Here is a 15,345-nt window from a genome sequence, read left to right on the forward strand (position 1 = left end):
TCAAAGTGATGTCTCCAACATGTTGATCTGCTGCAGGATGGTGTGGCGATGTTTGTATAGGTGTGTGCCTGATTGCCATTGACCACGATCCTGTACGAGTGAGCCTCACAGCATACGGTCAGCTAAAAGAGAGAGTCCAAAGTAAATCTCTGTAATTCATGTGCAAATATGTAAAGTAAAGAAGGAGATTTATCATTGACTTCCAATGCATTTTAAAGTGCAGAGCGATTCTAAAAGTCTAGCTAAAAATAGTCACTGTGGAAGATATTGATGACTAAATTCCCACGTCTATGGCTTTTTAACAGCTCTTATAGCACACAGAATCAAGTATAATCTTATAACATCATATTGTATCATGTTATTGTATCAGTGGCTCGCTCCATCTTCATGTGTTGTACTGTATCATGTATTATCTTCTGTTATCATATGATTTATCATGTATTATCATCCAGTGGTGTAAAGTAAAGTAAGTACAACCTGGTCACAATACAATTAGCCTCGGAAACCCAGACGTTTTTATTTACAATACAATGGAACCAACACAAATGGTATTATTCATATCAAAGGGAATTGAAATTGTACCCAAAAGCCAGTACACCCACATTTTCAAACCAATGGTGGACAAAGTACTCACATTTCCACTTTTTTATTGGCACACACCAATAAACGAACAGATTTTGGGGGAGCGACACCATCATACAACACAACAATATCATCTCTACAAGTAACAACATCAGAGCTATTGACAGACCCTGGATAAGTTGTAAATCAGACAGAGGCCTATATCACAACAGATGTCAAACTGATGTCACCATCAATCTCCAACTTGTTAATTTCATAGACGAATGCATGGCGGTAGTTGTAGTTGTGTTGTATCTCATGCCCATTGACCAGAATCCTGAAAGACTGAGCCTCACAGCAAATGGTCAGCTGAAAAACAAAGGCAGATGAATGCAAGATTGTTGATTGATTGTACAAGCTATGGTTCAAGAGTTATAGGTCAAAACATGAAGAAGCCTGTTATAGGGCGCGTTCGGAAATACAGCACCGGAGCACACTCGCCTATTAGTTTGCATTGCACAGTGCGCTCAGTGCGCTATTTCCGAACGCGCCCAGTGTCACCATGAGGGAGATTGAAAAAAATGTGGGGACGTTCTTCCTTGGCCTGCTGGGACTATGTCTAATGTCTATGCCTGCATGTGGCATGCAAACAAATCGGTCAAGCAGTGTCCGAGATGAGCTGCTCGCAGACACACAAATACACGGAAATTCTTGGAGAGACACGCCGATTGGCGATGATCTATGTACAGATAGTGATTAAATCATGTAGTTGTAACTGTACCGTAAAGGGCTGTCCCCTGAAGAAGGGCAGTCCTCCAGTGCGCTCTTCTTTCCCCCACCTGTCTTGCAGAAAGCTGTTACGCACCACTACGTTGTCGCCGAAACGTGGGTTGTAATGCAGTGAAATGCCTGAGTGGAAGCATAGGTTTACAGCGAAGCTGCAAGAAAACATAGGGGAACAAGTTTATAGACAGTTTCTTTGATGGAGTTTAAAAGTATAGTTAATTATTGTTTGGGCAGGTTGCAGTCACACAGCAGTGTTTTCCCTGTTAAAATTAAAAAATATATATTGAATCTTCAGGTGCTTTCTCACCTGACTATAATTAATGAATGTGTTTAATCATGTGGCCCTGTGAATATGGCTCCCCTAGCCTGGCTTTTGCCAGATACAGTACATAACGTGGATTCACTGACTCCTCCACCCCGGTATCATACCGAGGAGGAAGCGTCAGTGAATCAACGTTATGAGTCTGGCAAAAGCCAGGCTATGGCTCCCCCAAAGTGGGAACTGAGAATAGTTGGCAGGGTAAGTGCCCTTTTTATTGAGCCCCGGGCCCTGCCTCCAAAATGTCTGTGCATGGAAACATACCTTAAAGCATTTTCTTTAACGACTCCCTTAATAATGATGACCCTTCCTGGGTTAAGTCCATTGATGACTCTCACATATGGCACCGAAATCATCTGTGTAGACTGTGTATGACTCCTATGACTGGAAGGTCCCTGTAGGAATCAGGATATATACGACAGCAGGTACTTAGAGCAAAAAGAAATGTGAAGGACAAACACCATCCTACTAATGCTAAAATTATGCTAAATGGAAAGCACTGTTTTCACAACTCAAGGCTCAGAAAAAAGAACAAAACGACAAACAACAAATTAAAATAACTGTAAAAATACTGCCACAGCAATCTTTTTAGTTTTAAGTGGAATAGACAAGAGGGTTTGATATTGTATGTGTACCAATTCTGCTTCTTTGGACTGCTGCTAAATGGTGCATTTATACCGTACAGCACCTTTATAAAGAACTTTACAATGTGCCCATACTGTACACACAGACAGCAGGGGAAACCATGCAAGACACCAACCTACTCATTAGGAGCAGTTAGGGGTTCAGTGTTTTGCTCCACACTGACACTAACACAGATGGAGCTGGGGATGGAAACGGGCACTTAGCTTATCTCCTAACGCCTAAACCACTGCTAAAGATATCAAGATATCTTGCACATTTTGACACTGCTGCGAAAAGACATTGTACCTGTTTTAAGAGGTTTAACACAACTGAAATTCTACCTGTACTTTAACTTAATTTCTATCTTAATGCCTAATCTTCGTTTTCATTACATCCAGTATTATTACATTTGTTCTTTGTTGTTGTTAAATTGTGTTAGCAATTGTTCGGTTATTTGGCGATGTTGTGCCCGGCTCCGACCAGCCCATGCAGTAGGCAGAGTTAAAGTGACTAACACGCACAGTACACGCACAGTGAACTAAATGCTCCCAATGATAGCTTATATTTGATGAACTCAAACGTGTATTTTATAGGGTTTTTATTAATTCATATTAATTAAACACTTACAATCATACATTCACACGTTCTGTTCACACTTCCCCTAACTTCCCCCAACACAAGATGAATTCAGTATCCCGGATTCTGGATTACAGTCCTATTGGTACAGTTCTATCTGCTCTGTTGGTAGGAGTTCTAGCTATCATTTGAACACTCTAAGACTGTCCCAGATCATGGTACGCTTAGCTTGTCATTGTTGTTTCTCAGACTTAGTTACATTAAGTATTAAGTGATTAAGTGGTACATTAATGGTACATTAATTAAGTGTAATTATGTGGTTTTAAATCTACCTTATCATAATCAAATGAATTAAACAATGATCAGGAGACAAGAACACAGAGAGAACACTGGTTACAATCTAAACATCATATTACATCGATTATGAATAATGCACAAACGTCTATTTATAGCATATAATATATAGCAAATACATTACCGCTGGTCTCTGCCTAGACATGTTCACGTTCGATGGTATTGGTGAATCTAACTCACTTTGTGCCATACAGCATATAGTCACAGTGGGCCCTGACTGAAGTCCCACCTTCATGCTACACTTTCAGCCAATCATATGCCACTGACCCATGCATCCCTTCTGCCCTCTCTGTGAGAGGACAGTGTGGAGATCTGACTTTAGGTTAGATTAAACTGTCAGACTATTACAGGTATTTATCATTTAGGCTTTTTACCAACCCAATATATAATAGGTTATTAGAACACATTTAAACAATTGAAGAGGAATTAGGTTACTTCATTATTGTATGTTCTAAATGGGTTGACTTTCCCTGTGAAGAGGAGTCAATAATGGCCTGTCCTACAACAGGAGAAGGGCCGTAAAACCCCCGATGTTTGTAGAATGGAATGTGGGGACCTGAGCTCTCTCACCCTAGAGGAGCTGCTTACTCTCCAATCAATCTGACCCAATATATAATTTCTCATTATGAGTACAAATCTCGCACACCCATAATTAACCAAACAGCAATGTTTCTGCAATCTGCATTCTGCTGCTTTATACCTGCATGAGTAAGTGACACATAAATAGAATCCCTCTTGTTATATAAAGTTATATAAGAGCTAACATGGAACAGATAAAAGCATGAACTCTGCTCTGAAGCTGTGCAGATATTGGTGCAGAGGAGAACAAAGCTTTCATAGTTCAATGGTAGAGACAACACAAATGAGAAATATGGAATAAAGAAAATAATAAATATACTGACAAAAGAACAGTTATAAAGACATCTGACAATGAAATATAATTGTCAGTCTAAAGTCTATGTCTATGACCAGCCTAAAAAACAGCTAAATCAATAGGCTGACAGCAGACCATGCAGATTAAATATACACATACTGTACATACATACCCGACGAAAGGCGGCCATGATTTTCAAGAGGATGTAGGTGCACTTGTCCCTCCAAAAAGTATTCCGTTCACTGTGATACAGTTGACGTGATAGTCATTTGGACAGGGTTCTACATTGTAGTCTGACTTATTAACTCAGTCAGTAGTGTAGGTTTCATTTCCTCACAGTAAGAGGTGTTTACCCAAGGTCCGTATCTATTTGAGAGTCATCATAAAAGTCAAATATTACAGGCTGATAATCAGGATGTCAATAAGGCAGAGAAAGCCCAGTGCACTGACCATATCCAGACAGTTCATAGTCCATAACAATATGCCTCTTCATGCTTTCTTACATTCAACTGTTTTTAACATGTGGAATCTGGAAATCATAATTCTATCCATAATGTGTGCTACTGTGCTCATAGCATATGGTGATCTGTTTAGTTGGTCAGACTAGCTGGCTGGCTTAATTGGGGTCTGTCTTTGATATTCAAGGACCACCTGGGGACAGGGGTTGTTTTTACTGTGCCTTTTGTTTGAGTCCTGAGATCCTGACTCACACCTAGGGCAATCAAATGCTAAACATGGGTTCAAAGTGGTCACTGTTGGAGTGGTTGATCAATGCGTAAACTGGGGTTGACTTCAGGGGAACAGTGAACACGCCTCTATTCTCACCTCTTGTCTGTGGGATTGTACTTAATGTCATGCAATTGAATGTAACCAGTTCAGTCAGTTGGCCAGTCACTACCTGGTGGCTGGTCAAGGCCAGCCAGGCCTATGCTATGCTATGCTGTGTACTTCGAAATAAACATCAAGGAACATCTTACTCTGTCTGCTGCCGTCTCACAATTATCTCCGCTCTCCCGTTTTGGTTAAGTTTGTATGGTCTCGTGTCATAAGATACGACAAACACTTTCTTGGATGTCAGCCTTCTACCACAAGGGACGTAAGTTAAATGTGTTCACCTACTATTGAAGCCTCGAGCTTGTTCTGTTGACAAATTTGACCAAATTGACAATGACTAAAACATTAAAACATAACATTACAACTTAAACTTAAGTTCTTCACTCTTGCTTTTAGTTGAGTTTTTAATATCTGTGTTTCTACTCTAACTTCTGACTGATTTGCTGCCTGTTGTTGTCTCCACCAGGCCGAAGGCATGGGGAGAGAGTATGTTTTGCACTCCGTCCGTGTGTGTGTCCGTCCGTCCGTCCTTCCTTCCGTCCGTCTGTGTACAGCTAATCTCCGGCACCGTTAACCCGGTCGATGCCAAACTTTGCACACACACTCCCTGGATGCCAACGATGAACCTCTGCCCCGCATTTTCCAGAACGGCCTGTTATAGCGCCACCATGAGGCAGCTTTTCACATTTTTTACCTAAACTGCACCGATCTGCGTGAAACGTTGCATGCACACTCCCTAGAGGCCAAGGACAAACCGTTGACCTGCATTTTCCGCATCTGCTTTTTATAGCGCCACCAGGAGGTTGACTTTTGTAAAACACATTTTTTTATATTACTCCTCCAGATTCTGTCCAAAAATCTCACAAATCGTTACACAGTATCTCTATGGTCATGTGCTCAAGTCGGATCTGTCCGATATTTCATATTCCATCCTAATTGGCTATAATTGGCTTTCACAGTTTGCAAGATTGCCCCGTTTTGAACAAAAGCCTCAAATCATGAACGCAGCAAACAATTTACGTGAAATCTTTAACACATTTTCTTACTAGGCTGAGGAATATATCCCACCCTTTTCACATTGGCCTGTTATAGCGCCACCAACAGTTTGATTTTTGCAAAACACATTTTTGGAACAAAATGCCTCAAATCATCCAATTGCCATCAAAGGCAAACATGTTTATATTATTTATTCTGTATTTGAGCCACGGACCATGATGAAATTTAGACCCAAAACTTAGAATATGTTGTTATCGTTGGATAAGATTTAGTCCACAATTCCATGCTGTATTGATGTGGTAACATAGATAGGAGATATCAGGTAAAATGGTTTCATTTTACACTCTCAAGAGTTAAATATCCGGAGGTCCATTTGATTACCAACACTCCATCATTTAGCTGGGGACCACCTGGAACCCAATCAAGGACCACTGGTTGAGAACCACTGCTGTAATAGTATAGTAACAAATACATCCTTCTTGATTCTTGATTCATGCTTGGTCTAATGCCATATGTAAAAATAAACTGAAATAATAATAGTAGTAGTAATATTTATTCAGTACACAAATTCACAGAAATACACACAAGTCACTGATTCTGTGCTTTTATTTTCAAGGAAGAGCAGCAGTTATTCTTCTACTTCCTTATTGTTACAAAGAAGCTCTGCAATACAAAGATAAGAGATAAAGAACTAAAAATACAGATGGATTAAAATAAAAAGACATCAGGCCCTATCTTGCACCACCCCTTACCCCCTTATCCCTAAACTTATTTGCCATTTTTTACTATTTTGAAAATCATTTTAAAATTGTTTTTTTTTTAGTTTTTAAATTCAAATTTTAGGAAATTAATTATTGTTTAAATTATTAGATATTTTATGTAAATAGCGTGTGCCTATATGTTTTGTTTAAGTTTAAAGGGATAGTTCAGATTTTTTAACTTAAGCTGTATGAAATACTTGCCATTAATATAGTGGTTGCAAGTGTATTAATTGATTGCCCGAGTCCCGTGGTGGGAGTTCTGCTCTGGTTTTGGAGAAAATGAGAAATTTGTAGTTCCGGTCATTTTGTGGGGGGCACTGGGGCCACGCAATAAAAGTAAATTAATTCACAAAACTATCGTAACTTGTATTGTTGACCTATTTCTAAAATATTAGCACAACTTTCGTTCAACTTTGACCCCTCTATCACATGGAACTACTTTTTGGGCATAGTGATATGGACACAAAAAACATAGGTAACAAGGTAACAAGCCGGAATAGAATCAAACACCAACTCTTTCATAAACGTCATAAACGTCCACTGACATGTTAGGTGTGTAAGTGTTTGTCATTGTGGCCTTGACAGTAAATTTACCCTCCTTGTGGGTGATGACATGCGCTGCCTTACGTCTGACAAACGTGCTCTCGCGGTTGTGGTACATCTCACGATAAAGATTGTAATCGCAAGCTTTGGACTTTGGAAAGAATCCTGCCGCAAACCAGTTGGAGTGAAACAGGAAGTTGAAGGGCACAGAAAACATGAAGGCCAATTTCATGTCTACACGGTTGGTCTTGGTATCGACGAGATCGTAGGTGAAGACACCAACAGCACCCCTCGCGGTATGCAGTGTCTTGCGGAACTGCAACTCCGCCTCCACGTTGGTGCCGATGTTACGTTGCATAGGTATGGAGTTCGAGCCACTAACCATGTACATCCTTAAAAGTAGGAAGAAAAACATGTTTCGAGTAACTGATTAAAATAAATCATAAAATATTATAAAAAGTTTAAAAATAAGTTAAAAGTAGCCTACCTGGGGTTCTGGAGTTTATGGGAAGTACAATGATTCCTCAACACAACGTTGCACTGGCGATGAGTGAGCCTTGAAACGTGAGTCTTGAAACGTGTATAAGCCTTACGTATAAAAGCATCACTCACAGTGGTGCTTAAACATAATATAAGCATAAACGTATATATCTTCGTGATGTACATGATGAGTGGAAGGTAATAGCCTGAGAAGGGAAGAGAGAGTGCAAAGACGATGTTATTTAAGGATCTTGACATTGACTTCTTCTCACCCAGTGATTGATTGCCCAGTACAGAGTCATAATCTGATTGTATTTCTTCATGCATAAAATGTAAATACATTTTTCAAGAGAGAATGTTGCCCTCTGCAACATTGAATTTGCAGTCAAGTTAGGCAGTCAAGTATCCACTATTCGGATTTTGGATTCACATTATAGATTAGGCTCACACAAAACGAGTTCCTAAATATTAATTTAGACTTCAAGAAGAAAAGAAGCATGCATTTGTTCTGAACTAATGGAATGTTACTCTAAAACATTGATTGTATGCATCATCAAAAGGCAAACACTGGAAACTCCTCATTTGCAATTGAGGCTTGGGGAACTGGTTTATTTAGTCAGTTCAAATAAATAGTATTAAAGTAAGTAAATAACACCACAACACAACCTCAGCATCCTTTCTCAGACCCCACATTTTTGGTCTTGATGTACATATATACAGTATATACATACTTATGCATACATACATGTACATGTACATGAACATAAGAACTATTGATATAAGATTTATATACTGTATAACCATGCTGCTACCAAGTCTGACTATTACCAGAATTCTGTGTTTACATGAAAGAAACAATGTTCTTACCTGGAATCAAAACGTAGCGTCTGTTGAGTTCTTTGAGAACTTCTTATTATTTGAAATAATTGACAAGCAATATATAGCATCATGGGGCAGGGCCTTTTCCTAATAGGCCCCTCCTTTTTAAAACTGCAAATTGCTGTTGTCCGATAATAACATGGCCATATTAGGTATCAGTTCTACATTGAGATGAGAAATTGAACCAACCCGGATGTGCCATACTTCTTCAATTAAACAAATACAAAACTGAAGTAAAACAGATTAAAAGTCAGCACCCAACTCCAATCGTTAATGCAACCCATTAAGGCCCACCTGAGGCCGATTCTGCAAATGGCTTCTAAATTCCAACAGTTTTCTGCAAAACATTGCTAGTGTATCAGTGGTGCTCAAACCTTTTCATGTCAAGGACCCCCAAAAATGTATGTATTTGGCTGCAAACCCCAACTTGAAAATATTCTGACCCCAGAAGCAAAGATTTAAGAGTTAAAAATGTTCAGTTTAAAAAGATACATAATATATTCAAAGATTTGCAAAATATGATTTTCAAAATAGCAGATTTACGAGCTCATATCCTTGCTTGCTTTTTCTTTTTCTTTTTAATCATGAAAAGTAAGTTTGTAGCTCTCTCTCTATCACATTTCTCACCCATCATACTGAGAACACTTGAGTTGCAGGCCATTTCCTTTGCGTGAGCTAGCCTGTGCCTGCAGGTATTTTTCGATTCTGATGTCTGCTCTCTACGAGAGTCTAAGTGATCATCACTCATGGTGTTTACATTTTTGGCTCGCGGACCTCTAATCGCTCTTAACATGTACATACGCAAAATCTAAGGTGCTTACGTTGCTGCCCCACTTCTCAGCTTGGCCTACGCCCTGTGTTTGAAAGTCTACGGTGCGTTGTTTTCAATAAAAAAGGTGTTTTGATCCACTCTGTCTCGGAATCTGGCATCCATCTGGGATTTCACTCCATTGTAAATGCGCAACAGAACATTGGCCGCTAGGGGCGCATTTACAATGGAGAATGGAAAATGCCAGATTCCGAGACAGAGTGGATCAAAACAGAGACTGCATACATGTACACAAATATACAAACGCAAGCAAGCACGCACGCAGCACAGCACACATCTGCCACAAACAGCTCTGCCGTGGCTGTGTACAGGGTCGCGGCAGCAGGATGGTCTGTCAGTGATGATGAAAAGTTAACAAAGAGAGAAGTATATGACTAAACTATCTGTCTGATGACAAAAAGATTACCAACAAAAGAGAGAAGAATGACTTAGATACAGAAGTGGACAGTTTTATCTTCAACTTCATATTGACATCTGTTGTCCAGATCATATCTCACACCAAGGCATGGCTGAATCATTCAGGCCGGTAGTCAGTCATATACCCAGCCAGGCAACCCTATGTGTACATTTTTGGATTACAAGACAGCCAGCCCTGGCAGCCAAATACTGCTTGTAGGCCCTGAGAAAGCCACTATTCTGTCCCAGCGTATCCTCTGTTGATTGTCCTTTGTTTACTATTGAAGTATAGGAAATTGAAAAATAATGGCCAGGTATACGATTAGGAGCTATAGCCCCACCGACTATATGGGGAGGGGGGTCATAAGGCATTCAAGTAACATACAACCTGGGTGATCTAATGTATGCTATATCCAAATTGTATGTTTATTCACAGTACAGTACAGTACAGTACAGTACAGTACAGTACAGTACAGTACAGTACAGTACAGTACAGTACAGTACAGTACAGTACAGTACAGTACATGAATGATAAATTCTCTGGCTGATTTTAGTTTCTACCCTTCCAAGGACCCCTGAGACTCCAACTTTAAAAACCAATGGTGTAGTGCTTTAAGTACCGGACCGCATCTCCAGATATGATCTACTGGACCACGGATGTCAACATGATGTTGAAATTACACTCTTGCATAATTCTCTCTTTTTGTATCTTTTTGTCATCAGTTTCCTCCTTTAGAGTGAGAGAAAACAAGTAGTGTCGAAATATTTTTTGTATCTGTTTGTAAAACATGGGGGTCTGGTACTATAGTATATTATCATGCTGGGGCCCTTTACTTTAGATTAGAATCATATGATAGACTGGCTGGTTATATGCTTTCGCTACTTTATTATTTTTTATAACACATACGCTATAATTTAAATTTCCAGGTTGAATGCCTCTCACTGAATTGAATTTTCAGTCATATTACCATTGTACATGGCATTTAGGGTATTTTCCGGTATATGATATTTTATTGTAAGGCAAGGCAAGGGAAGGCAGTTTTATTTGTATCTAGCACATTTCAACAACAAGGCAATTCAATGAATGTGCTTTAAACAGAACATCAAGAAAACACAATTATACAATTACATTAGGATGCATATGGGAGTTTGTTCGGTATTTGGTGCATAAAAGCTAAATGCTCCTTCCCCACATCTATTTTTGGTTGTAGGGGCAAAAAGCAGACCTTTCTCAAATTACCTGAGAGATCTGGATGGTTCAAGATCAGAAATGTATTTTGTCCCTAAACCATTAAAAGTTTTATAGAATAACATTTTGAAATCAATTATTTGACACAGAGGGAGCCAGTGAAAACTGGTGTGATCTGCTCCACTTTCTTGGTATTAGAAAGGACTCGAGCAGCAGGTTTCTGAATCAACTGCAGTCGTCTGATGTATTTTTTTAAAGACACTTTTACAAGTCAAGTCTACTGAAGATTAATGCATGTACAAGTTTTTCTATACCTTGCGGAACCCATGCTATATGTTTTAGTTGATTTGGCTGACTTTGTGATTGTGTTGAGGTGGATGTTTAAAACAAAAATACATTGCATGGATGCACCTGGGACGTATCCTCAGTGATGTATCCCAAGGTCATCTGGGTTTCGGGGAGTGGGGGGCCCAGTGCTGGAAGCATCTCTTTAAATAAATTGGTGGGAATAGGGTCTAATAGGCAGGTAGTGGATTTTGAGGAAGAGACCAGTTTAGTGAAAGTGTCCCATGTGATACCATTAAACTGTGAGAGGGTGATGCTGAGATGAGGGGTGGGGGATGTGCAAGATGGAGGTTGAGGGGTGGTTGTGGGCGGGGCTATGGCCATGCTCTTGGCCTGGTCTCTGATCCATTCCACTTTTTCATTAAATAAGTGGATGAAGGCAGAGGGACTGAGGGAAAGGGGAGGGGCTGGGGGAGCAGTTTTGGTGAGGTTGGCGATAGTGTCAAAGAGGAATCTGGGGTTATTCTTGTTATTAGCTATAAGTGTGGAGTAATATGTATTTTTTGCTTCTTGAAGAGCGTTTTTATATTTATTAAGGGACTCGTCCCATGCCATCCGGAAAACCTCAAACTTGGTTTTGCGCCACTTTTGCTCGAGGTTTCGGCATGTCCGCTTGAGGGCCCTAGTGTTATCATTGAACCATGGTGTGATGTTTTATGATTTGCGTGTTCTGGTTTTGAAAGGAGCGATTGAGTCTATTACAGTAAGTAGGACATCATTGAACCCACTAGTGAAGCTGTCTAGAGATCCAGAATAGTTATGAAAGGGGTTTATGGCAGATGGCAGAGAGGACGCTAGGGCCATTTTAGCTGTGTTGTTTATGCAGCGGCTTTTAGACGGGCAGTGGCTAGTAGAGGGTAGGGGGATCAAAGCCGTAAGCTTAATGAAGCAGTGATCAGTTATTGATGGAGCAGATGAAAATACTGATATATCCTGAATAGAGATGCCGTGAGCCAGGACAAGGTCGATGGTATTTCCATTTTGGTGTGTAGGTTCTGTGATGACTTGGATAAAATCAAGGGTTTCTATAAGGGATGTAAAAGCTTTATTTAGTGAATTTGATGGGTCATTATAATGAATATTGAAGTCACCTATAATTAACAGATGATTTGCACGTGTAATTATACCCCTCACTCAGGTGACCCAGCCGGAGTGATCAAGTCCCGACTTACATCCCAGTAGCTACCCTCGATCAGTCCCATTATGGAAAAACCAGGGCCACACAATCCGTTCCTCCTGAACTACTCTGCCGGGACTACTACAGTATAGGTCTGAGTCCATGATAGTCCGGCAGCCGGGGGTGAGGAGTGGGAAATTTGGTAAATATTTTTTTTTATTGGCCTAAAATATTGTCTAATACATACATTCATGAATCCACTTCCTCACCGGCTGTCGGTATTGAGCAGTTTGTTTTATAGGGGTTTATATGTGACCATACCATTAACATCATAATAAGTCAAAAATGTCAAAAAGGTAAAAATGTCATTATGCTTTATCCATTCCAAGCATTAGTGTGGTGAAAATACACAACATTAGTTTTGCACAAAGAGCACTCCTTGCGCTAAAAACGGACATAGCCGTCATCACAAATGTGATGAGGTCAGCACATTTGGGTAAGTGGCTATGGCCGTTTTTAGCCCAACGGGTATGTTTTGTGCAAAACTAATGCTTGAAATGGATTCAGAATCATGAAAACCCCCTAGTTTGTCACATGCTACATAAAGCAGCATAATGAAATCTTGAAAATCTTGCTTAATATAGGATGTTAATGGTATGGTCACATATAAACCCCTCAATACCGACAACCGGTCAGCAAGTGGATTCATGAATGTATGTACAGTATACAGTATAGACAATATGTTAGGCCAATAAAAAAACAACTATATACCAAATTTCCCATTTTAAACAAAAAGAAGCCTGTTGGCTGCCGGACTATGACTACACCAAGGTTTTTTGACTTGGCGAGTTAAGTAAAATCCTTAGCATTAACACAACTCTAGTCTCTGTTCTGCAGATGGGTTCCCAGATTGACACAACTCTGAGTGTATAACTTTGGGTGTGTTCACAGTTTCACACTGGCTTCATGATGCTGCTTAGTGAAGTGTGAAAGGAAGCTTTGCATAAGTATAACCATGTGACATCTAGATTACCAGAACAAATGCTTAAATTAAAGTCATCCCTAGAACACATTGTAATCAGAATAGGTATAAAAAAATAAATAAATTGATAAAATAATATGTACAGTATCATTGTAGAAATGAACTCTAATGTTGTGCATAGGTAGTTATAGTTGTCCAGAGGTCAGAATTCTGGTCAATGCACTGACTGGGACATTATCACGTTTAATCAAACTATACTCCCATTGAGGGTCTTCAGATGAAGAGACCTGACTTAATATCTAACAGTCTGCTAGTTCCTCTTCAGAAGGTTTCAGTGTCTAACAATAAACCACTCTGATAATCACCTCATTTTCTTTTTCTTCTTTTTTTACTTTTTTCTTTTGCAATTCAAATGTTTATTTATTTTTCAAAGTGCTACAAATTATAAGTTCGGCACAGCCTAACAATATTGCAAGCCAGTCCAAGAATGAATGTTGTTTTTTAGCGTAAAAAAGAAGAGAGTAAGAGTAAAGTTACAGAGTATGCTATTATAGGTTGATATACTTTCTACCATAGAGGTTGATACAATTATAGGACAGAAGCTGTTTAAACTGGGTCCAGTTCCTTCCAGTCACATCATGCATAGCAAGCAGGCTGCCGGTAAATCACCATTTATGTTCAAAAGCAGAAGTTTCTGGTTAAAGAAATATTAAAATGAGAAAGAGAGAGAGAGAGAGAGAGAGAGAGAGAGAGAGAGGAGAGAATATTATATCTGTCATACAAACACCACCACAGAAAATAGTAGTGTTGATGTTGCCATGTCTCACGACCCCCGCCCCCCTCCGCACCCCCAATACAAATTGGCTGCTACAATAACCTTAATAATTGAGAAAATACATAATCTGAAACCAGATATAATCATTAAGGTTGTACTATGTGTATACTATGTAAACTCTTAATTTCAAATTTCTAGTCATTCAGTTGCAATTTATATATATATTTTTTAAATAATCTGGGGACCCCCCGAAATAATTTGGGGGGTCTTCAGGAATAGCCCGTTTTGTACAAATTGCCACAACTCCGCAGCGCAGCGTCCGATTGCGGTGAAACGGTGCATGCCTATTCCCACTACTAGGCTGAGTAAGAAATGCCACTTGACAGTTTTCAAATCAGCCTCATGGTGGCGCTACAACAGGCCAAGTCGTGTCACACACACACACACACACACACACACACACACACACACACACACACACACACACACACACACACACACACACACACACACACACACACACATACACATACACATACACATACACACACACACACACACAAACAAATAAACATGTTTATATTACTCCTAAACATTTTGCCAAACATCACACACAATCCTATCCTCCTGGTGGAGACCTGTGCCCAGAAGGGCACTTTTTCTAGTTTTTTAAATGTTTTTATGCTTTTATGTTTATGTTCTTTGCCAGCAACAATTACGATGTAGAAAGTGGGGTGTGAGACAGATAGGAGTAACTGAAATGAATGAATCAGGTATGTGTTGTGATCGCCCTACACACAATACGATTCCTGCCCCCTCCCCCAATTTACAATGTTACATCCTATATTAAAATTGCCTAAAAGGTAGGATGGCGGTGGGTGGACGGCGGACGTCACAAAAGTTAACATACGATTTGAAATTTGAACTTGATTGTTTTGATTACTGTAAGTCATTTTACAGCATGTGCATCTAAACCATGTTTGTGAAGCATCAAATATTCACAAGCAAAGACTGTTACATAGCAAAATGTAATACTATTTGAAAGCTAATACAATTAATATACTGGACATTGTTCGACCTAAAATAAAATGGCCCGTAGCACTTGCTGTAGCACTCGCCCTGGCC

At 39.6% G+C, this 15,345-nt stretch overlaps 1 protein-coding gene and 1 long non-coding RNA gene across 2 annotated transcripts; both read right to left on the bottom strand.

Moving 5' to 3' along the window:
* LOC306931966 (galectin-5-like) lies at positions 1-4,377 on the bottom strand (the record flags this gene model as incomplete). The annotated part of the gene is given in 6 exon segments (XM_079513671.1): positions 1-57; positions 60-122; positions 790-930; positions 1,343-1,499; positions 1,931-2,061; positions 4,267-4,377. Coding segments are annotated over 6 exon segments (567 nt in total). The 5' UTR covers positions 4,285-4,377.
* A 2,135-nt stretch (positions 4,378-6,512) lies between these two features.
* Positions 6,513-8,716, bottom strand: LOC306932740. The gene is made up of 3 exons (XR_013791152.1): positions 8,576-8,716; positions 7,716-7,914; positions 6,513-7,620 (listed from the first exon to the last, which is right to left on the bottom strand). It is a non-coding gene; the product is annotated as an uncharacterized lncRNA (long non-coding RNA).
* Positions 8,717-15,345: the final 6,629 nt, after the last annotated feature.

Source organism: Electrona antarctica (assembly GCF_951216825.1).
Source record: "Electrona antarctica genome assembly, chromosome: 11".
In the NCBI taxonomy this organism is placed as follows: Eukaryota; Metazoa; Chordata; class Actinopteri; order Myctophiformes; family Myctophidae; genus Electrona; species Electrona antarctica.